Source organism: Juglans microcarpa x Juglans regia, chromosome 5D (assembly GCF_004785595.1).
Source record: "Juglans microcarpa x Juglans regia isolate MS1-56 chromosome 5D, Jm3101_v1.0, whole genome shotgun sequence".
Classification (NCBI taxonomy): Eukaryota; Viridiplantae; Streptophyta; class Magnoliopsida; order Fagales; family Juglandaceae; genus Juglans; species Juglans microcarpa x Juglans regia.
The window spans coordinates 19,144,208-19,166,688 of NC_054602.1; the positions used below are offsets into that span (position 1 = coordinate 19,144,208).

Sequence of the window (22,481 nt, forward strand, 5' to 3'; positions counted from 1 at the left end):
TATTTCAAACATATTGTAGTGGTTTTTTCTCTACACAATTTCAGTTGTGCAACTTCATATGCATCCAATAATAATTGCTTTTGAGAGGGTAACAACCTTGTGGTACATGTATCACTCCCTTAAACAATCTCATAGAATCAATAGATCTGTTACTGTGAAATACTCAATTTTCAATAAAATTATTGCTTTAAAGCGATTTTTAGGAATGCTCCATTTCCTTCCTTAACAATATTTCTAAGATGAATCTCAAACTCAATGATTATGATAAATAATTGCTGCCAGAAATAATGAGGACAACAAATTTGAGTTTTGTAATATTTGACATGATCTATAGCAAACATATTGAGTATGAGAAAGAAATATTGAAAATCGAACTCACATATAGAAGACAAGAATATTCTTCGCAATAATATGATAACATTATATTTTATATAAAATCATATAGATCATATCAAGAATTTATAAAATAATTTATATTGCAATAAGCAGATATCAATATTTATGAAAGAGTAACTTACAGTGGTTCTGAAAATGTTATGAAAATGTTATGCAAATATCTTAAAAAGATCAAATAGAGGATTTTATTAAGTTCTTTTTTATATAGATGATAATTTTGTTTGAAGGACTTAACTTCGTTATTGATGTGACATTATCGGTTAGGGAGAAGGAAGAGGCGTGACGGTATTCTCCTCTAGCAGTAATGGGCTTGAGCAGTGCTTTTCTGAGAAAAAAAAGAGAAAGAAGACAGAAAGCCGACTTGACTTTACATTGCAACTTTCTACGTTCATTTATTTTTTTCCTAGACTGCAAACAAATACATACTTATCTTAGCGTTTCTTTAATTATTATAATTCTCAACGACCATACTTTTCAACCACTAACTTTCAACATGCATTTTTTCCAACAGTTTATAAATGAACATATTTTTCAATGATCAAATCTTATTATTTAAAAAATCATGTCCAGTCTACACAGGAAGTAAACATTTAATAAATTGAAGAAACAAAAAATAAAAAAATTAAAGCAAGAAAGAGAATGGTCTCTATATTATAAGCTATCAAAAACTTAAGATAGAGAAGCTATAATAATAGAACATGCCCATTTAGGTACTTTGTAAGAGATGCTATTAATTAAGAAAGCAGCTGGCAGCAGAAAAAATGAATATCCACTCGAACCATTGTAACAGTCACATTGTTACCTACCGACCTTGAACCATTGTAACAGTCACATTGTTAATAGAGCAGCCACTTCTGTTGCATTGAGAGGTGGTTGTCTCTGTGGCAATCTGCGTTGCAGTGAATGCAGGTTGCTTTGGACGAGGCAGATTAACAATCTCACTTTTAAGCATGGAAATTGCAATAGATACAGTTGGCCTATCTTTAGCAAAATCTTGAACACACAATAGTCCAACATGTATGCATCTCAAGATCTCCACTTCAAAGCATGGCTCAGATATCTTGGGGTCTACCAAGGCTGCAATTTTGTTGGCGTTCCACATTTTCCATACCTAATAACATGAAAACATGATTGAAGATCTAAGAATACTCACTTCTTCTAGCTACTATGTAGATCTAAGAATGGTATGATTAATCAAATATTAAAGGAGTTATTGAAAACAAGGGCCATGAGATGATGGAGACTTACAAATTCTAAGAGGCTCATGGCCTGCTCATCATGATAAAAACTAGTGTTTCTTCTTCCGCTCACTATCTCCAGTAATAGCACACCAAAGCTGAAGATATCTGATTTTTCTGAAAATCTTCCTTCCATTGCATATTCAGGAGACATATAGCCACTATATTTCAACAATTAAACACAATATCCAAATCTTGTTATACCAAGAAAAAAAGAATATTAGCTTTAGTATCTAATTGAATTAAGACAAAAAGGTACATACTATGTTCCGACAACCCTATTAGTATTGGCTTGGTCTTCATTGCCTCCAAATATTCGAGCCATACCAAAATCTGATATCTTTGGATTTAGATCTTCATCCAACAATATGTTACTTGCCTTTAGATCCCTATGAATTATCCTTAATCTCGAATCCCTATGGAGGTAGAGTAGACCTCGACCAATACCTTCGATAATTTGGAAGCGTTGTCTCCAATCTAGTGGTTCTTGTTTGCTTGGATCTATTGAAATTAACCAAAACAAAGAAGATCAAGAATGCAGATTAGATTTATTTATGATACAGAGTGAATGTTATATTTGTGAATAAGTAATTTCGATGAAGTCACAAGAAAAGTCTACATTAAGAAGCTAAAATACCATAACAAAGAATATCATTCCATTTTGTCTATTGATTTAGATGATATTCAAAGATATTAACACGAAAGCATTAGAATGAACTAACCAAAAAGAAATATATCCAAGCTCTTGTTTGGCATATATTCATAGATCAACATCTTTTCTTCCCCTTCAACGCACCCACCAAGGAGTCTAACGAGATTTCGGTGTTGAAGTTTAGAAATTACCACCACTTCATTCATAAATTCTTCTAGCCCTTGTCCAGAGGCTCTTGAAAGTCTTTTTACTGCAATTTCTTGTCCATGTAACAATTTTCCCTATGAACAAGCAACAACCCATTACTATATATCAAAATTATTAGGCGATCATGAACCTTTGAAAGAGCAACCATTACCCTGTATACGGGACCAAATCCACCCTGTCCAAGCTTGTTAGATTGATGAAAACTTTTTGTTGCACTTGCTAGCTCCTCAAAACTAAATATAGGTAGCTCTTGGAGTTTAACTTGGTTCGTCATGCTATCCTGCTCAGGCTTGCTTTCACCAGGAAATGTTGCAAATGCTATCCTTTTTCTTGCTAGTTTAGGATACAATACTTAGTAATTATATGTAAATATATGCTAACATTTCTTAGTCCACTAGCTAATTGGAGCATGAATCTTACCTTTTCGTTTAGCCATACAGCGCCATAATGAGAAAGTGCAGAAGGCAAGGAATAATGTTCCAATGATTGTTGTAATTGTTATTACTACTTTCACAGAACCCCCTTTTCTATCTGTAAATAAGAGAAGACATCTAATTAATCTAAAACAGGACACAGAATAACTACTATTTCATTTTTTGGTAAATATATTTACATAGATTTAACAAGTGATGTTGGATTGAATACAAATTTTATTTGTTTTAAAAATACAAAGTAACTATATAACTCAACTGGACAGTAATGGATGGATTAAATCATAATATAAATTTGAAAGAAAACGAAAAAAACCCACCAAGTTCTGAATTCTCCACACGAACATGAAGATCAACTCCACCATTGGAGAATTTCTGCAAGTCAATTAAGTCTCTAGTCCATGACATACAACCAGTGCCAGCATCATACGCATAAGCTATACAAGAACAATTCTCTAAACATTGGTCTCGACATTTATCTTCAAAAGCAGATGACCAATATGCCAAGTCTGGCACTTTCATCATCTTCAATTTCAAAAACCCATCCTTCTTGCCTTCTTCACCACCAGTGGTCACTCTCTCACACTGCAAGGGTGTGCTTCTCACACATCCACTACTCCAGTTTCCTCTATTCCATTCTTCTATAATCTTCGGCTCAAACCCCACTAAGCAATTGCAAATAGGTAAACTATTTGAGTTACAGATTCCAAATGCCCCGCACTTTCCATAAACATCGCACTCGGTCTCCAAAGCTAACCACCCGACCTCCCAATTGTCCCCGTTATTTAAAGAGTTATGCACTATATTTCCTTGCGCATTCAAGACAAAATTTGATAATATAGACTCATTCGAAAAGGCAAAACTAAAATAGAATGTTCCTTCTTGATCATCTATAAGACTAAATCCATCAAGAAATACAGAATTCATGGACGGTATTCCAATAAAGACCCGACTATTCCATGGACCACTACGCCAATATCGGCTACTGCCATTCCAAATGGATAACTCAGGAAGGTTAAAAACGTCAATACCAACAGAGAAGGTTCCTATGGATGGATCAGATTGGTTGTTCCAAGAGGTTACCTGCACTTTCTTACTTGTTCTTACATTAGTACTAAGCTTCATCTTTGGCACAAGTGTATCTGTAGGATGTTGGAAACTTTCCCATATGATTGTCTCGGTTTTGTTTTCCTGCAAGACAAGGTTACCAGAATCTAAAAGTTGAGCACTTGAATTGAAAACAGAACCTGTTATATTCGATGACCAAATAATCTTCTTTTGTTCATCTAATACTACTAGATTGCCATCTTCAGATATAGTCAAAGTTCCCGACAAACTCTTGAGGGGCTTGTTTCTATTAGCAACCCATATGACGCTGCACGCAGAAACTTTAGCATACCATATCCCAACATAGCGATAGGTAGAGTTTGTAGGGCTAAAAAATCCCAATTTGAATTCACCACTGTTGGAGATTAGGGTTTCAGGATCATTGATGAACTTGGTCGTAGTGATGGTGTCTATGGCAGTGCCAAACTCTAGACAAAAGCAGGATAATAATATAAGGAGATCGAACAACTTTGTTTGTCGAACAACTCTCATAACTCTTCAAATGTTTCTCGTTTCTAAGAATGAAGATTTTGGATGCCAGGAGCATTACAAATTCATTATTCCTTATCTTCAAGCTTTTCTGGGATTGATTTTCTTGCAAGTGCTTGCTGCTTCTGGAAGACTTTCAATTTTTTAATGATGCACATTTTAGTATTTTACAGACTATAACTTGAAAGAGCCGTGCCAAATTGGACTTTTGTTTTTCAATTTTTTTATTGATATTTTTTATTATTTTAAAATATTTTAAAAAAATATATTAAAAAATATTAATATATTAATATTTATTTCCTTAATTATTAATTATTAAATAAAAAAATTAAAATAAAAGAAGTATCAAATGAAATATCAAATTTAGGTGTCAAAATTTTCTTGAGTTGAAATATGTCGGTATATACATATTTTGAGTCCTTAATCGTCAAACTTGACAGCATTTGCCGCATTTTAGTCATTGAACTTATTGCAAGTTTTGACTTTGAATTTTCCAAAGCCTGCCCATATTGGCTGTCTTGAATCTTTGGATATACACATTTCCAGCCCGTCAAATGTCAAACATGACAGCGACATTTGTGGGGCTCTTTTAGTGCCAGTTTATAAAATTAAATTAAATTATCTCATCTTATAAATTTATATAATTATTATAATTTTTTTAAAATTTTATATAGAATATAATAAATAATTTATTTTTTTAATTTTAAATAAATATAATATTATAATAATATTTTATTTAATTTTTAACAAAATATCTCATTTTATTTTATTTGAAGTGCTTAACCAAATAAGATTAATTGCTTTGTAACTGAAGTCATTGATTCCAACTTGTTTCACTCAATTTAAACTCTTTTGAAAATTTTGTTTCAAATTTTGAAAATTTTGGAATGCTTTCTTTCCACCAAAAGAGTGCAATCGTTTTGTACTTCTGTTATTGAATAATGGAAAATCATGTCCTCTACATTAATCATATGAATTTATTTTTGTAAATGGTAAACAATAGTGGCCCTCTCTCCATACTCGAAGAGGAGATATAAAGCCTAAAAAATAGGTGGATACTGGATAACCTCACAGAGCCATTGTGAGTTTGAATTGTTAATCCTAAAGGCAGGCAGCGACATGGAATGCAAATGCAAATATGAGTTAAGTTAATTTCAATATATATTATTTAATACTCAAAAAATAATTCAAACTCACAAGCTTCAGTTTAGTTTTAAGTTAAAATAGTGTTCCAATGTTCTACACCAAAATTCAAATGAAAAAAAAAAATTTTGAATTGTAAAATTTGTAATTGGACTTTTACTCATATGCAAAATCCTATTGGAACCGACCCATGGGCTGCTGTGTAAGGCATAGAGGCCAGTCCCATTCCATATCTCATATTCCTACGGTTCTAGGATCACTAAAGGAGCCCAGCCCGTGAAGTGTGCCAACCAAAGAAAGACACTTCGCACGATAAACCAGACTATGAGGGGGACAGACAGGACGCCTCGAGCAATACATCTCTTATGTCACCTAACATTAAAGGATCTATGCCGACAAGTAAACGGGGAAGATGGAAAGCCCTCCATTCTCTAACGATGGGCTTGGAAAGTGGCAACACCAATCATCCACCATTGAGATACCCATTTGGGAGTCACACCACATTAATAGCGCTATCCCAAAAACCTCGTATAAAAAAATATCCCAGGTACAAAGAACTCTCCCTAAACTCGACAATCCTCTACCCTTTACTATATATGTGAGTAACTGACTTAAGCATCGGAGGTTTCCTGGACCACCCCGAGCCCACCTTCATGCTTGTGTTTGTAGGTGAAGATAGCAGTAAGAGTTGCTAGATCATTGTCCAGGCATACAAAACACGACATTAACAGTGACGCTATCTTTGGAATTATTATAGACATAACGTGTCCTTCGTATGTCGTCAACTCCCCATTTAGACAACTCGAGGACCAGAAGCCTTACTAGAAGACATGGAAGCACGTTTGTGGAGATGGAACAATTGGTGAAGACGCTAATCACACATGTAGAGATGCTTTGGAGGGAAAACAAAGCTCTACAGGTAGACACTGACAAACTACCTGAAGACACTATGCCCAGTCATAATAGACAGGGCGAGTTGCAAGAAGTATGAGGGATGGATATTGATGATGAGGAGAATAGGAAGATGCAATACAAGTTGCGCGACCTCATTGACAAATACAAGGAGATGGCTAAGAAGGTGGGAGACTCATACTCGGTAAACCAGATGCTTACTAGCACGGACCTATCTTACAGTGCAAAAGTAGTGGTCATGCCACTACCACCAAAGTTCAAAGTTCCCCAGTTAGACCTGTATGACGAATCCAAGGATCCCTTAGAGCATCTGAACACTTTCAAGGCCCATATGACGCTGCATGGATTTCTCGGGGAGATCACTTGCAGGGCTTTCCCTTTGACCTTGAAGGGTGCGGCAAGGGCATGGTTTGCTTCACTGGCACTGAGCTTATTCTACAACTTCGAGGACCTGGCTCGACTCATCATCACATAGTTAATGCCTAGCAAGAAGAGAAGGCGAACGACAACCTAACTCCTGATTGTCAAGTAGCAAGAGGGAGAAAGCCTGAAAGAGTACTTGGTAATGTTCAACAAGGAACACATGATCACTGATGACCACAATGAGAAGATTACTCTCACCACCCTCCTGGGCGGTATATGGATCTGAAACCCGTTTATGGCAGAGTTCGCAAGAAAGATTCCCATTACATTATGAGAATTCATGGATCAGGTGACAAATTCATAAAGTGGAAGATATGCTCCGAGTGTTGACCGCGTCTAGAAAGACAAAGCTGGAGGGCTGACAGTAAGGCTAAAGCCTCAGCCCAATCCAAAGTTAAGGACAAGGCCAAAAGGGGACATTGTGGCAAAGGGCGAGATGGAACATGCTTCTCAAGGGGGCTAGGGGCCCGACACGACCGAGTCACGATGACAATATAGGAAGATGACAGACCAACTATTCAGGAAGCTGACTGCCAGGACAGTGATTGCTGTTATTGTACCTACCTTCCATTGCTCCACCACCCATAGCACCAGTCAAAGCAAATCCCTCGACGGTGAGAGGAGGAGAACGGCATAACAACCCCCACGACACCATACTGACCGAAGGGAGGCGCGAGCGGGAAGCCGAAGAAAAATTGACCATTCGAGGAGGAGCGGGAGCCCAAGGAGGTGGTGCAATGGGAGCACCCGCATAGCCGTCCACAAACACTGCCCCACAAAGGCTCCCCCTGGGGAGGGATTCGAACCATCGCCAGGCGGTTCACAGGCGGCCCAACCTCCTCGAGGAGGAAAGCGCAAGCCAAAAGGGCACGGTTCAAGGAAGTTAATTACGCCGAATACCACCCGACTAAGTAGAGGAGAAACGAGGCAATGCCAGTCATCTCTTTCGAGGAAGCTGATGAGGAAGGAGTCATCTTCCCCCATGATGATGCCCTAGTGGTAACTATGCTAGTGACTAACTTCACCACTAGAAGAATTATCATCGACAACGGCAGTTCTGCCAACATCCTCTTTTGGGATGCCTTCACCTGAATAAGGATCGACCATGCTCACCTACAACCTGCACCCATGTCGTTGAAGGGGTTTACAACAGATATGGTTCAGCCAAAGGGAACCATCACTCTCACATTTCTCACCAAGAAGGCCCCTACACCGCTTATGTGATGACTAACTTTATGGTGGTGAAGGCCCTAGAATGTTATGTGCAAGAACTAAAGTTGTTAAAGGGTGGGATCCCCGTGATAGGACCCCTGCACGATGATCGCATCCCACCGCCTCCCCCCAAGCTCGTCATAGTGGATGAAGAAATCAGGGACAAGCAGGCTCTTAGACAAGTAGAGACGGCAAACCAATCGAGCTGACTTCTTTAGACCCGTGTTGCTCCTAGGCCACGGTCAAGATTGGAAGTAGGATGGCGCCTGGCATGCAGCAAGCTATGAAGCAACTTCTCTCAAAACACCAAGATGTGTTTGCCTAGGGCCACGAGGACAAGGTTGGGATTGATCCCGACATCATTCAAGACCACCTATGCATGGATCTATTAGCCAAAAATATTAGGAAAAAAAGGCAAAATTTTAGAGCTGAGAAGTGCACCACCATCGTAGAAGAAGTTGACCACCTCCTAACGGCGGGATTCATAAACAAAGCACGCTACCCGAACTGGCTATCCAATGTGATGCTAGTGAAGAAAGCCAATGGCAAGTGGATAATGTGTGTTGATTTCATAGATTTGAATAAGGCCTATCCCTAGGACAGCTTCCCTCTCCCCCGAATCGACTTAATAGTAGACTTCACTGCATGTCATCGCATGCTTAGTTTTATGGATGCTTACTCAGGGTACAACCAGATATGCATGAGCAGCAACGACGAGGAGAAAACATCGTTCATCACGGATAGGGGGTGAGCCATCTACCAGCGTTTAGTCAATGGCATGTTCAAGGAACAGATGTGATGGAACATGGAGGTTTATGTGGACGATCAACTTGGGAAGAGCAAGACCCCTGAACAACATTTAGTCGATCTATGCGAGGCATTTGTGGTACTAAGGCGCTACCAGATGAAACTTAACCCAGCAAAGTGTGCGTTTGGTGTGGAGTCTAGGAAGATCTTGGGTTTCATGGTTTCTGAACAGGGAATAGAGGCCAAACCGAAGAAGCCTCTAAAATAGCACCCCCCCCCCCCCCCCCGCCCCCCAGGTGGAGCATCAATGACGTACAGAGACTCACCGGCCGAGTGGCAACCCTTAATCAATTTGTCTCCAGATCAATGGACAAGTTCTTGCCATTTATTAGGGTGCTGTGAAAGGCACAGACTTGGGATGAAGAGTGAAACCGAGCCTTCGAGAGCCTCAACCAGTACCTTGCCAGTCTCCCATTACTTAGTCAAGCAAAACCAAGAGAAGTCTTAAGCCTGTATTTGTCTGTTTCCCCGTACGCAGTCTCTGCGACTTTGGTGTGAGACTTAAAAGGCTCCTAGAAACCAATATACTACACCAGTCGTGCTTTCCGAGGAGTAGAAGCGAGATAACCCTGCATGGACGAGCTCGCCCTCACCCTTATAATGACTGAAGCCCCCTTGAAGAAGATTCTCCAATGACCAAGCATCTTGGATCGATTGATGAACTGGGTCGTATCGCTGAGTGAGTTCGACATCGAGTACGTCCCCAGAAATGTTGTTAAAGGAAAAGTATTGGAAGATTTTATCGTAGAGTTCACTAGCTTTTCAGAAGAAATCCGAGATGCACCTCCCGTGAAACCTTGGAAAATCAAATATATTGATAAAAGATTAACTAAAATCAAGAAAATGAAATAGGTACATTAAAAACTAATGAGACTTGATTTAAAACAGAGTAAAAACTATAAAATAAAAAAGACGGGAGGGAAGTAAGCCTTTTGCCCCTCGGAAAAGGCCACGAAGCTAGGCTATACCTAGGTTTGGAGGACCCCTGCCCTATTAGTGGGGGACTCCTTCTAGGTTGTATAAAGGGGTTGTGCTTTTCACTTATGTTCCATTTAAGCCATTTTGGACGGAATTTTTCGTTCCGATGTAGTACTCGATAAACTATACCTCATCTTTCCGTTTCGTTCCAAATCTCGGCCCGTTTCAACCATTTAGATCAAAATTGTCATTCCAGACCTTATTCTATTTTATACTATTTTAATAATAATTTTGTCATTTTCTATTTTTCTTGAGTTTGGATGGCATTCTTGTAAATTTGAACTCTATATGTTATTTAATTAATTCTACAATCTAAAATATATTTATAAATTTTAATTTTTTTGTAACTTTAAATATGTCTCCTCATTCTCTTTTTTTAAGTATCCTTAATTTTAATAATTTTTCTGTTCTTTTATTTCTTTTTTCTTTGTATCTCAACTCAAATTTGTGATTTTTTCAATATTAATTTTTGACACTAATATCTCTTACTTTTTTTAATTGCTTTCAATGTATATTCATTTTATAAATTGTCAATTCTTCCATATATATACACACACACACATACACAATTCACACTTACATATATATGTGTTTATTCTATTAGTTATTAATTTATATATATATATATATATATATATACACATATATCTTTATCTTTATATATATTAAGTGTTTATGAGACGAAAATTCTTTTTTTAACGATTTTCCTTTTTGTGTTCGTTAAAGTTAACCGCAAGTATTTAATGAGCGAAGAGTCTTGAGAAGCAAACCAATAAACCAGGTAGTAGGGGTGTGCATGTGACTCGAGCACCCACTGAACCCGATTATGCTGACCCGAACCGACCTGTATTTTGTCGGGTATGACTTGAGCGGGTCTCCAACCGACTAAATTAACGGGTTTATTAATTGGTGTCAACCCATCCGACTGTTCCTCAAACCCTAACTAGTTGCTTACTCAATCGTTGGACTTGGTCCCCGTCGCGAAGCTTCCGTATTCATCTCATCAATCTCATCTTCACCACCAGATTAGAATTCAGCAGCAGAAATATTACAAAAAAATCAAGAGTAAAAAAATCGAACTTGAAACCGGCATGGACGATGAAATAGAAAAGGTTGAAACTCGCAGCCAAAAACCAACAATGTGGCAAAATCTCGTTGACTATGCTCAATCACGGTGCAGTAAGGTGCTGGAGAGTCCAAGCTCATCTTCGTCGTCTATCTCTCTTGCTCTCTTGTCTTGGAGGCCCTCTCTTTCCTTCCACCCAATACCCCATGCCCTCTTCTCGTCCACCATAATTTAAATTCCTTAGCAGTTGCCGAGAGAGAAGCAAAAAAGGATGAGTTTTTTTTAGTTTGCTATGCAGAGAAGAGAAGAGAAGAATCTAGAAGACGCCGTTAGACGCCGCTGTTTACACATCTGCTTCTCTGCCTTCAGTGTAGCGTTGCTGGAGCTAGACACCGCCGTTTACAGATCTGCGGTTGCCGCTGCTGGTGCTGGGCAGGTCGACGTTTGGGGATGCCTCATCTTCTCAGCGAGATCTTCTCCTTCGATCCCAATACAACTTCTCTCTTTTCCTCTCCAAGGTTTGTAAATCGGTTTTCATTTCTTTTGTTTTTTTTTTAAGATCAGTTTTTGTTTCTGGAAGCATGGAGAAGAAGATTGACTTGTTTTTAAAGGTCGGGTCATACGGGTTCGACCCGGCTTGATTTTGTTCGGGTTGAGTCAGTTCGGGTTGGCGCTTATCATGAGGACTTTTGGGTTGGGTTGGGTTCAAACCTGGCTTTAACTAGCGGGTTGCAGGCGTACCAGGTAGATACGGTCTATTCCGTGGCCAAAAGACAAATGAATGCTTCGAGAAAACAATAAATAGCATCGGCCCCCCATGTGTTTTTCTTTGCTTCCTTCAATTTTCTTTTAAAAATAGAACGCGCCTCAGCCTGTGTGAATATTCCTCTCTCTTCCCAAAATGTCCTCTCATTTGTTTAATTTTTAATGACATTTATAGATTAAAGAATTACGATATACTTAAGTATATCCACTTATTTAAGGCAAGTGGACCTATACCATAATACTAATTGGTGTAGACTAATTACCCTTGAGATAAATGCTTTAATATTTCACAAATTGGTGTAATTTGATATAATACGGGTATATTATAAAGTCAATTTTATTATAAAATAGATCTAATGTATCATATGAAGTCATGTAAATTTATAAATTTATAAGATTTCTTTATGGCCGTAACACTTCTCAATTTAATAGGTGTACATTAATATGTATATGCATTAGGCTAATTTATGTCTGCCAAGTAAATTTAAGATTAGAGTATATAATGTTTTTATTTGGTGGTTCTACTTCTCTCTATGCATGCACTTAAAACAAGTTAATATCTCGATCCCAAACTGATTTAAAGGAAAGCATCAAGTCGGATAGAGCAGGCATAGAATCCCGAAAAGATTGAGAGAAAGAATGGTGGTCGTAGATCAGAGAAAGAAATAAAGACTTTTTAACTTTTGTATTTTAGTCAACGGAAAGCCAGAATAGAGGTCCCATGAGATAGATAGGCATAACTATGTGTCAACCCATGGTGGAAATCGTAGTTGAGGCCGAAGTCAAAGAAGATGAGGATCGGGATTTCGGAATAAAGATGAAGAAGAAGAAGAAGAAGAAGATGCAGCGGACGACGCGTAGGAGGAAAAGAAATAAAGCCCTAAGGGCTATGGCCAAAACGGCGCCGTTTAGAGAGAAAGGGAGGACTGGGCTGTAAGTTACGGGTTTGGCTTCAAATCCGAATGGGCTAGGCCCACAAGAGAATAAAACACACTAAAACAAGCCCAGTCTGAAAAAGAAAGGTCTAATAAAAAAAAGTACATTAAAATAAGAAAATAAATTTCACAACTTAGTAATCATAAATACCAAAATTTTATAAACATAACCACAACAATGAAATATCTTCAACGAGGTTATACAGTTATCCAGCAAAATATAATACAAAAAAATAAGTCTTATTTGGCTCAAAACACGCCATTAAATACTATCATCTTGATGATGCAAACTCAATCATCTTGTTAAAGTACTGATTGTAGTAGTTAATTTGTTTGTTAAAGTTCCTTTGTAATATTCTATTAATTATATTACTTGTATAAAAGTTGAAGTAATATCTTTTAAGCTATGTTTGCCATTAACTATTTTTGCAAATTTTGTAAAAAACATATTATTTTTGTAAAATAAATGTGTGTGTGTATATATATATATATATATATATATATATATATATAATCGCAAAACGGTAGGTAAGAACACATTCCGAACAGAATTAAAACATTGATTGTGCCACTCCCCAAAACCCAAGCGACGTGTGGGTTTTGGGAGAGGGCCACACCCTCACCATAGGTCCGGAGGGGGATCCTGACCCAAGTGCCTTCCTTAGTCGGGGTCCCTCCCACTACTAGGAGGCACTGCACCTAGGGGCGGTGGAATTCCCTCCTTCTAGTTTATTGTGTTTTTCCTCTTAAATGTTTAACTGTTATTAAATTTTCTATTAATTTATGTTTTCTCTTTTTCTGACAATTTCTTGGGTATTTTATTTTTCATTGTTATTTACTATTTTATTTTTATACTTTTCCATTTTTTAAGAATATTTTTAGGTATCCAAACTTTTGTTTTAAAAATCCAATTTTCATTTTCATTAATTCGTTCATATATAATATCAAATACTAATGCTAAGGCCCGGTTTAGATTCACAACTCATCTCAACTCATCTCACTACTATTCATTATTATTCATCAACTTTAACTCACTCATCTCACTACTATTCACAACTCATCTCAACTCATTTTCGAATCCAAACGAGACCTAAGTGTAAACTTCTGATTTGTTGATACGTTCTATCGCGTGCCACATGGCAACCCTCTCTTTAGAGAGTTAATTGAAGAATTAAATAGGTAGAAAGTTAGGAGTTTCTTTTCTTTTAAAATCAGCAACTAGTGTATCAATCATAGTTTTAAATTCCGTTTGCCGAAAGAGTCGAAATTTCTATTTCGGTATAGTATCTAATATACTGTACATTTTTGTTCTATTTCATTCTAAATTTTGGTTTATTCCGACAATTTCAGCTACATTCCATCCTAGATTCTTTTAATAACAATTTTGTAATTTTATTGTGTTTGGATGGCATTTTTATAAATTCAAAATGAGATGGCATTCATTTAATTTTAAAATCTAAAAGGGATTTATATAATTTAAATTCTTTGTAACTTTAAATATGTCCTATCATTCTCTTTTTTTTTTTTTTGACATATCATTATTTTTAATAATCGGCTCTTTTTTTTTTCTCAACTCAAATTTATGATTTTCTTAATATTATATTTTGACACTAATATTTTTATTTTTTTAATTTTTCAATGTATATTCATTTTAAAAATCTTCAATTATTCCAGATAGGGGTAAAATCTCCCTAGCCTATAGGCCCATACCAACCCATTAAAGAGGCATCATTAAGAGGCAAGTGAGAAGAAAGGAGGGGACAATGAAAAGCAAATGTCAAATGAGAAAAGAGACAAAGGGAAAGAGGAGCAAAAAGGGAAAGCACATGTATGCATGGGGGACCAGACAAGAGAGGAGGATAGGTGTTAGGGAAAAAAAACAAAAATGAGAAATAAGAAAAACAAGTCAGACATGCAAGGGATGAGTGGCATAAAGCTGTCATTCCTCACAACTCTCAATGTTTAGGATAAAAAATGGATTAGATCAGATGAAAGGGGGGCTTTTCATGTTCAACCAGACAACGAGAATGAAGAGGTCGCCTTCAACCTAAGAACAAGAGTTCCAGAGTATCATCTTCTCCAAAGAATAGGTCTCCGACCTCCATTGTGTAGAGAGAAAAGAGAGATCAACATGGATTGTAAAATACTCATGTTATAGTAGATTTGCCGGATCGTCCACCAATGAAATCGACCACAAAAGAGTTCGATCCATCCCAGTTAATTACAACCACCGGGGCCAAGGTCCATAAATGCTATTGTGCTTTGTAAAATCAATGACCTTGCCATTTGTGAAATAGCTTGTTTAATTTGTGTTTTGTGTAATTTGTGTGTAATTTATTCAATCTTTAGCTTGCCATTTAATTCTATCACAAATTTAACATGCCGATGTGATTTGTTTCACTGTCACTAACCTTGCCATTTGATTCTACTGCTTCTTTGATTTATGTTTGTGTAATTTATTCAATCTAGCTTGCCATTTGATTCTTTTTCAAATTTAAAATGTTGATGTGCTTTGTTTCACTGTCAGTGACCTTGCCATTTGCGAAAGAGCTTGTTTGATTTGTGTTTTATGTTTTGTGTAATTTGTATGTAATTTATTCAATCTATTATTCTATAGCTTGCCATTTGATTCTATGTAAAATTTAACATGCTGATGTGCTTTATTTCACTGTCAGTAATCTTGCCATTTGATTCTACTGCTTGTTTGATTTGTGTTTTATGTAAGTTATTCAATCTAGTTTGCCATTTGATTCTAGTACAAATTTAACATGATTCTGTGTTTTGTTTCACTGACAGGACCTTATCATGATTCTATTACTAATGTAATAGATTATGTGCTTTGTAAAATCAGAAACTAATTTAATGTGATTCTATACTAATCAATGACTTTGTAAAATCAGTGACCTAATTTAACATAGCTTTGTTCTTTGCAACTTTAATTGTTGATATGTAAAGGCTGTTGTTGGGGCTGAATGTGTAATGTAATTAGGCTGTGATGATGGTTAAATTGAATATGATAAATGTGTAAATCACAAATGCTGTGAATGGGGTGAGCTCAATCTGACAGGGTAACCTAGATGGTTATTGCTTTTTTTTTTTTTTTTTTGGCAGAAGTTTTACAAAGGCAACCGTTTTGCAGCCATTTGAGCTTTTGTTATGTTCTTACCTATGCCTGAATATAAAAAATAAAAAAAAATAAATTAAAAATTAAAGGAAAAAAAAACCATTCCGAGCCTCTTCCCTAAATTTTTTATGTGCTTATCCCCTATTTTTGCTCTTCTAGTGCAATTTAGGCATGTTGTTCAGTAATGAGGATTGGATTAGTTTGGTATTTTTGTTGTTCTGCTATTCAGTTTTGTTGGTTAGATTAGTTTGGTATTTTTGTTATTTTGTTGTGATTTAGGCAAAATTGATCAGTTCTGTTGGTTGAATTATTTTGGTATTTTTGCTATTTAGTTGTGATTTTGCTGTGATATTCATTTTTTTTTCATTGGATTAGTTTGTTGACCTATTTTGATATGATATATCTATGCTGAACATCCTTTCATCTTGTTTAAACTTAAATGCTTGTTATTTTTATTCCTATCCTATGACTTATTTATGTTGTTTCAAGCTAAAATCTAGATTATTTTTATAAGCTCCCCATCCTGAAGTTCTTTGTTGGTTGGATTATTTACTTATTTGACTTGTTGTGCAGTGATATATCCATTCTATGATATTTTATCTTGCTTAATAATTTAGAGATGTTGTTCAGCTGTGATTTAGACATGCTAGTTTGGTATTTTTTTCGTTAGATGCTTTTTTTCTTTAGGTTCATTTTGCTTGTCTATCCCCCTTGGTTGTGATGTTAACAGAGTTGAGTGGGGATACAGAAAATTTGGCACAAACTCCATGATAAGATAACCCGGGCCAATCAATACTAGTAACTGATTGTTGCAGTCATTAAGGATGTTGTCACTTCCTATATGTTACCATTCCTTTTCTGAGCCACTTTCTGGATTAATTGTTTAGGTGTGCTTGGGGACTTGTTGGGAAACTTTAGTGTGGACAAGGAAAATGAGAAAAAACTCCATGGTAGGGTAACTCGGATAGCCAATAAATATTGACTACCGATTGTTACAACTATTGAGGACCTTGCTAGCCAATCAAGGTTTTCTGAATTGTAGTAAAAATCTTTAGAATATAGTTTGTACTAAAGGTAAGAACTATGCTCGTTGTTTATATACAAACTTGAAGCAAAATAAAAGATAACAATACCTAATGCCTGGATCACATAGTAACATCAGCAATATCTCACGTTCAGCAAACTTTCATCAAAATGAGTACCCAATATGTTATTGTGGTATTAAGGCATGTCGAAGAACTGGTCATATAGAGGATAATGAGGGACGTCGATTTTTTCTATTGCCAAAACTATGAGGTACATCATTTGTTGGTGGTCTTATTTGCTAATATGTGTTGGTAGTCTTGTTTATTTTTCAGTACTGGTCAATTTTGCAGGCTGGGTATCCTTACTAGTTTTTCTGTTGGTATGACCTAGAAATACTAGTATATGACCAAAAGACAATTAATCGATTAAAAATCAGTTAATCGATTAAAAATCAGACTTTAAAAGATACAACCATCAATGGATATCCAAACTAGTCAACATCGACTAGAAATTGTTTTAGAGAGGCGCAAGAGAAAATTGGAGAAAACCAGTTTCATTATAGAAATTTTGATGTCGTGGTTATTTGCTTTTGAAAATGTATTTTGAGAATTTCTAAACAATCTTATGGCCACATGTACTGAACTTTCGGGGCTGGTGTATGGAAAATTCCAGTACTTGTACGTAGAATTGAGAAAATATTATGGATGTGCACATTCTCTTATCATTAAATATTCCAGTTATTGAGAATGAATGGGCAGTTTATGAACACAGATTTTATCTTCACGTGTGACAAAAGCAGATTTATCTATTTGTTTCCTTTGAGTATGTCTAAAGCTTAAATCATTTCGATCACCGTAAGATCTTGGCGAAAATCATAATCATAATTTTTATTTATCGGTTATAAATAAAATACCATTGGAAAAGATGAATAATTATTATTTGTAAATCCGTAATAATTTCAAAACTATAAAAATAAGCTTCGTGTTCAAAAATTTACATACAGGTGATAGTTAAAAGCATAAGAAAAAAGATTAAAAAACAAGTGAGTACTTAAGATTGTAAATGGAAGTGAAAGAAAAAAAATAGCAAAGAAAGAATAGATAAATATTATTTTAATAGAATAGAAAAATGATAGAGAATGAGATGTACGGGATTTTTGAAAGATTAGTAAAATTTAGGATAAAATTTTAAAAAATTTTTTAGTCAAAATTTTGGAAAATTTATAGGAAATATGAAGTGAATGATATTACAAGGGATTAGTCTTTTTGATGTGTAACTAGAAGGAAGACCCTGATATTGTCTTCTTGCAGGAGACAAAGGTTAATTCTAGCATTATGTAAAGGTACAAATTCAGATTGGGCTATGTTCACTATTTAACAGTAGATTGTCAGGGCAGAAGCAGAGGTTTAGTTCTTATGTGAAAACCTGAGGTGAAGCAACAGATCATAAACTACTCTTCCCATCATATTCATGCTCTAAGTAAATGTGATGTGGAACACAGAAAGGATTGGAGGTTTTCTGGTATTTATGGCCATCCTGTCACAGCTTGTAGACATGAAATTTGGGATTTATTGTGCCAATTGTATAATTTAGTTAGATGTCCTTGGTTACTAATGGGGACTTTAATGAGATTTTAGAGCCAAATGAGAAATGGGGAGGAAACAAAAGACCTGAGGGACTTATGGAGGATTTTCGCTCTACAATATATGATTGTAATCTGTAGGATTTGGGGTTCAGTAGGGGACCTTATTTTACTTGGTGTAATGGCAGGGAGGGTGACGAGAGAATATGTGAAAGATTGTATAGATGTTTTTGCATCTTCTGAATGGGTAGAGGTTTTTCCTAAATTTGAGATTATTCATGGGTCTGTGTCATACTCAAACCATTTACCTATCTGGCTAAATACTGAGGGTGTCTCACAACAGTGCAGAAGGAAGAAAATGTTCAGATCTCAACCTATGTGGGTGGGGCATAAAGATTGTGAAGAAATCATAAAAGGTGTGTGGCAAGATGTATCTGGTAATGGGAACATGACTAATGCTATGAGAAGAATTAAGGAGTGCAGTAGTAAGCTGAATAATTGGAATCGTACCTGTTTTGGTTTGGTCCATAAAAATCTAGCTTCAGCAAAGGAAAAATTACAACTCCTACAGGAAGTAGACCCTAACTGTGCAAGAACTGAGGATCTCAATGGTGCTAGAAATGAAGTCCAACTCTAGTTGGAAAGAGATGAACTTTTGTGGAAGCAAAGGTTGAGAGTATTATGGCTGCAAAGTGGAGATAAAAATTCTAAATATTTTCATTTTAAGGCCTCATAGAGGAAAAAGAGGAATTATATAGCAAAACTTCAGGATAGTGAATGCCAATGGCAAGAAGGGGCAAAAAGGGATAAAATGATTATTGATTATTTCAAATCCCTTTTTTTAGCCTCTTCTGAAAGGGATGCTTTGGACATTTTGGAGGGTATGGAAAGTAGACTCACTTCTGAGATGAATATTGAGCTAGAAGGAGAGTTTACAGTTGAAGAAGTGACTTATGCCTTGAACCAAATGCATCCAAACAAAGCTCTTGGCCTTGATGGTATGTCCCCTCTCTTTTTTCAGAAATATTGGCATGTAATTGGTGGTAATGTTGCTAAAGCAGTCCTTAATGTCCTGAATATTAGTGTATTTCCTAAAGGCCTTAATCATACATTGTGATTTCTAATCCCCAAAAAGAAGAATGCTATTCATGTTTCTGACTTTAGGCCAATTAGTTTGTGCAATGTCATGTACAAATTAATTTCTAAAGTTATCACTAATCGAGTTAAAGTGTTCTTCCCTCCATTATTTCTACAACACAGTCTGCATTTGTACCAGGGTGATTAATCACTAATAATGTTTTAGTAGCATATGAGCTTGTGCACTTCCTAAAACAGAAAAGAAAAGGGAAGAAGGGGTGTATGTCATTGAAGTTGGATATGTCAAAGGCCTATGATAGGGTCGAGTGGAACTTCTTAGAAGAGATCATGTTGAGGTTGGGGTTGAGTAGCTGTTTGGTTGGACTCATTATGAAATGTGTAAAATTAGTCTCTTTCTCAATGATAATAACTGGGGTGCCTTCTAGGCCTATTGTACCTTATAGAGGACTTAGGCAAGGGGATCCTCTGTCCCCTTACCTATTTTTATTCTGTATAGAGGGCTTAATAAGGTTGCTAAGACAAGCTAATGGAATATAGATAGCGCATGAGATCAAGCTATGTAAGGGAGCTCCTCAAATTAATTATCTGCTATTTGCAGATGATTCAGTCATTTTCTGCAAGACAAATGTGGATACAAGTACAAATATTCAGTAGCTATTGCATAGATATGAATTGGCATCTAGTCAAAGAATCAATAAAGACAAAACCTCAATGTTATTTAGTAAAAATGTAACAGAATCTGTCAAGAGGAGTATCTTATCTATGTGTTTGGGGGGGGGGGGGGGGGGGGTAGCTCAACACAACAGTATGAAATATAACTAGGATTGCCTCCTATTGTCAGGAAATCAAAGTCAGTAGCTTTTGCTAAAATTGGAGAGAGTATGGAAGAAATTGCAAGGTTGGAAAGAGAAGTTTCTGTTTATATGTGGAAAGGAAATTTTAATTAAGGCAATGGCTCTCTCAATCCCTCCTATACAATGAGTTGTTTTAAATTGCCAACAAGTTTATGTAAAGAATTGGAGAGGCTCATGGCTCAGTTTTGGTGGGGCCAAAGGAATGACGAGAGGAAAATTCACTAATACAAATGGAGTCAGCTTTGTGAACCAAAAACTAGAGGTGGAATGGGGTTTCTAGATTTGAAATTGTTTAACTCTGTTGTACTTGCTAAACAGGCTTAAAGGGTCTTAAAGAATGAAGAGTCCATACTCCGTCAAGTTTATAAAGCTAAGTATTTTTCCCATTGTTCATTTTTTGAGTCAAAATTGGGTTTAACCCATCTTATCCATGGAAAGGGATATGGGAGGGAAGAAAGATCCTGTTGAAAGAGTGTCAAATGAGAATTGGAAATGAGACCATTGCTAGAATTTGGGAGGATATATGGGTACCAGGACATCAAGCTTTGAAGTTAGAGATGGTTCTTAGTGAGGAGACTGATATGTCAGTAAAGGTTGCAAGTCTAATTGATAGCCAATTGAGATGTTGGGATGTTCAACAGGTTAGAGCCCTCTTCAATCCAAATATTGTTGCTGATATTCTCAAGATTGTGCTAAGCCCTTGTAGGTATGAAGATGTATGGTTCTGGAGGCATGAGAGAAGTGGGAATTTTAGTGTAAAGAGTGCATACAGATTCTTGACAGCCATGGTATCACAGGACTCACAAGAAAATTCTACAGCAAATGATGATAAGAAGCTATGGAAATCCTTGTGGAAAATGCATATCCCTCAAAAGATCAAGATCTTTGCATGGAGGGCTTGTAAAGATGGGTTACCTACTAAACACAATCTGTTTAAAAGAAGGATTGTGGAATCTACTCAGTGTGAATTCTCTGGCTTCCAGAGAGAAGATCTCCCTCATGCACTTATTAATTGTCTTAATATTCTTGCTGCTTGGAATATAATTATGCCTAAAATAGGAACACTTAATCCTATTGTTTCTATTAAAGGTGTAGCTAGACAAATACTAGAAACTGGTGACTTATCACAGCTGGAAAGATTCTTTCTCATTGCTTGGGCTTTCTGGTATAGGCATAGCAAGATGATTTATGAGCAGTCAAAATAGAATCCTGAAGCTGTTATCAATCATGCATTGAGTCTTCAGCTTTCAGATTCATCTACCATTAAAACTCTAGGGTCAAAGCCTATTCCTTGCTGGAATGCTCCTCCTTCAAGTTTTTTCAAACTAAATATGGATGGGGCAATGTTCTATGATTATCAAAAGGCAGGTGTGGGGGTTGTGGTAAGAGATGAGCATAGCCAAGTAATCATGGCAATCTGGAAATCAAAATCTAAGGTATTGGAAGCTGAATTAGTGGAATTATTAGCCTGTTTACAGGCTTACAATTTAGCTCTCAATTGGGACCTTTTAAGATCATTTTAGAAAGCGATAGTTTAATCTTAGTTAAGGCCTTGCAAACAGCTAGGGATTCATTATCAGTGTTAGGAAATCTCATATCTGAGGTGAAGAGTATGCTAAATCAGTTTCAAGCGTTCAGGGTGCAAAATGTTCCACGCATGGAGAATCAAGTGGCTCATTTTTTTGTAAGACATACTGGGAAAGTACAAGATGTGGAAATGTGGATGCATTTTGCTCCTTTTATTGTTCAACATGTTTGCTGGACAACTCCCATGTGTAATCAAAGTTATTATATGAATGAATGAAGTCCTTTTATGAAAAAAAAAAAAAACTAAGAGGAAAAAACATGAAAGAAAAGGGGACAAACCGGACAAAGCCGTGCATGTATGCGCACGTAATATAACCAATGCCTAAGATTTTCAAAATAATTCGTGCTTGTGGGTTTTACTTGTATTATTAGATTAGAAAAAACATTATTTTAAAAAAATGATATTTATTTTTTAGCATGTGCAAGTTTTGTGCATCCCTTTAAAAAAT

General features: G+C 36.3%; 1 protein-coding gene across 1 annotated transcript; it reads right to left on the reverse strand.

Annotated features, from left to right (window-relative positions):
- Positions 1-1,167: 1,167 nt before the first annotated feature.
- Positions 1,168-4,670, reverse strand: LOC121266180 (G-type lectin S-receptor-like serine/threonine-protein kinase At1g11330). Its single transcript, XM_041169928.1, has 7 exons — positions 3,245-4,670; positions 2,914-3,024; positions 2,645-2,826; positions 2,357-2,567; positions 1,898-2,135; positions 1,645-1,795; positions 1,168-1,507 (listed from the first exon to the last, which is right to left on the reverse strand). The coding sequence occupies exons 1-7, from the start codon at positions 4,521-4,523 to the stop codon at positions 1,199-1,201; spliced, it is 2,481 nt and encodes an 826-aa protein (XP_041025862.1). The 5' UTR covers positions 4,524-4,670; the 3' UTR covers positions 1,168-1,198.
- Between the last annotated feature and the right edge of the window lie 17,811 nt (positions 4,671-22,481).

Bases quoted from the DNA above. Each gene is read 5' to 3' on its own strand.
- LOC121266180 (XM_041169928.1), bottom strand. From the start codon at position 4,523: ATGAGAGTTGTTCGACAAACAAAGTTGTTCGATCTCCTTATATTATTA. The intron at 2,827-2,913 runs GTAAGATTCATG...ATCCTAAACTAG, and splicing joins CTGTATGGCTAAACGAAAAG to CAAGAAAAAGGATAGCATTT. The intron at 1,796-1,897 runs GTATGTACCTTT...GTTGAAATATAG, and splicing joins AATAGGGTTGTCGGAACATA to TGGCTATATGTCTCCTGAAT.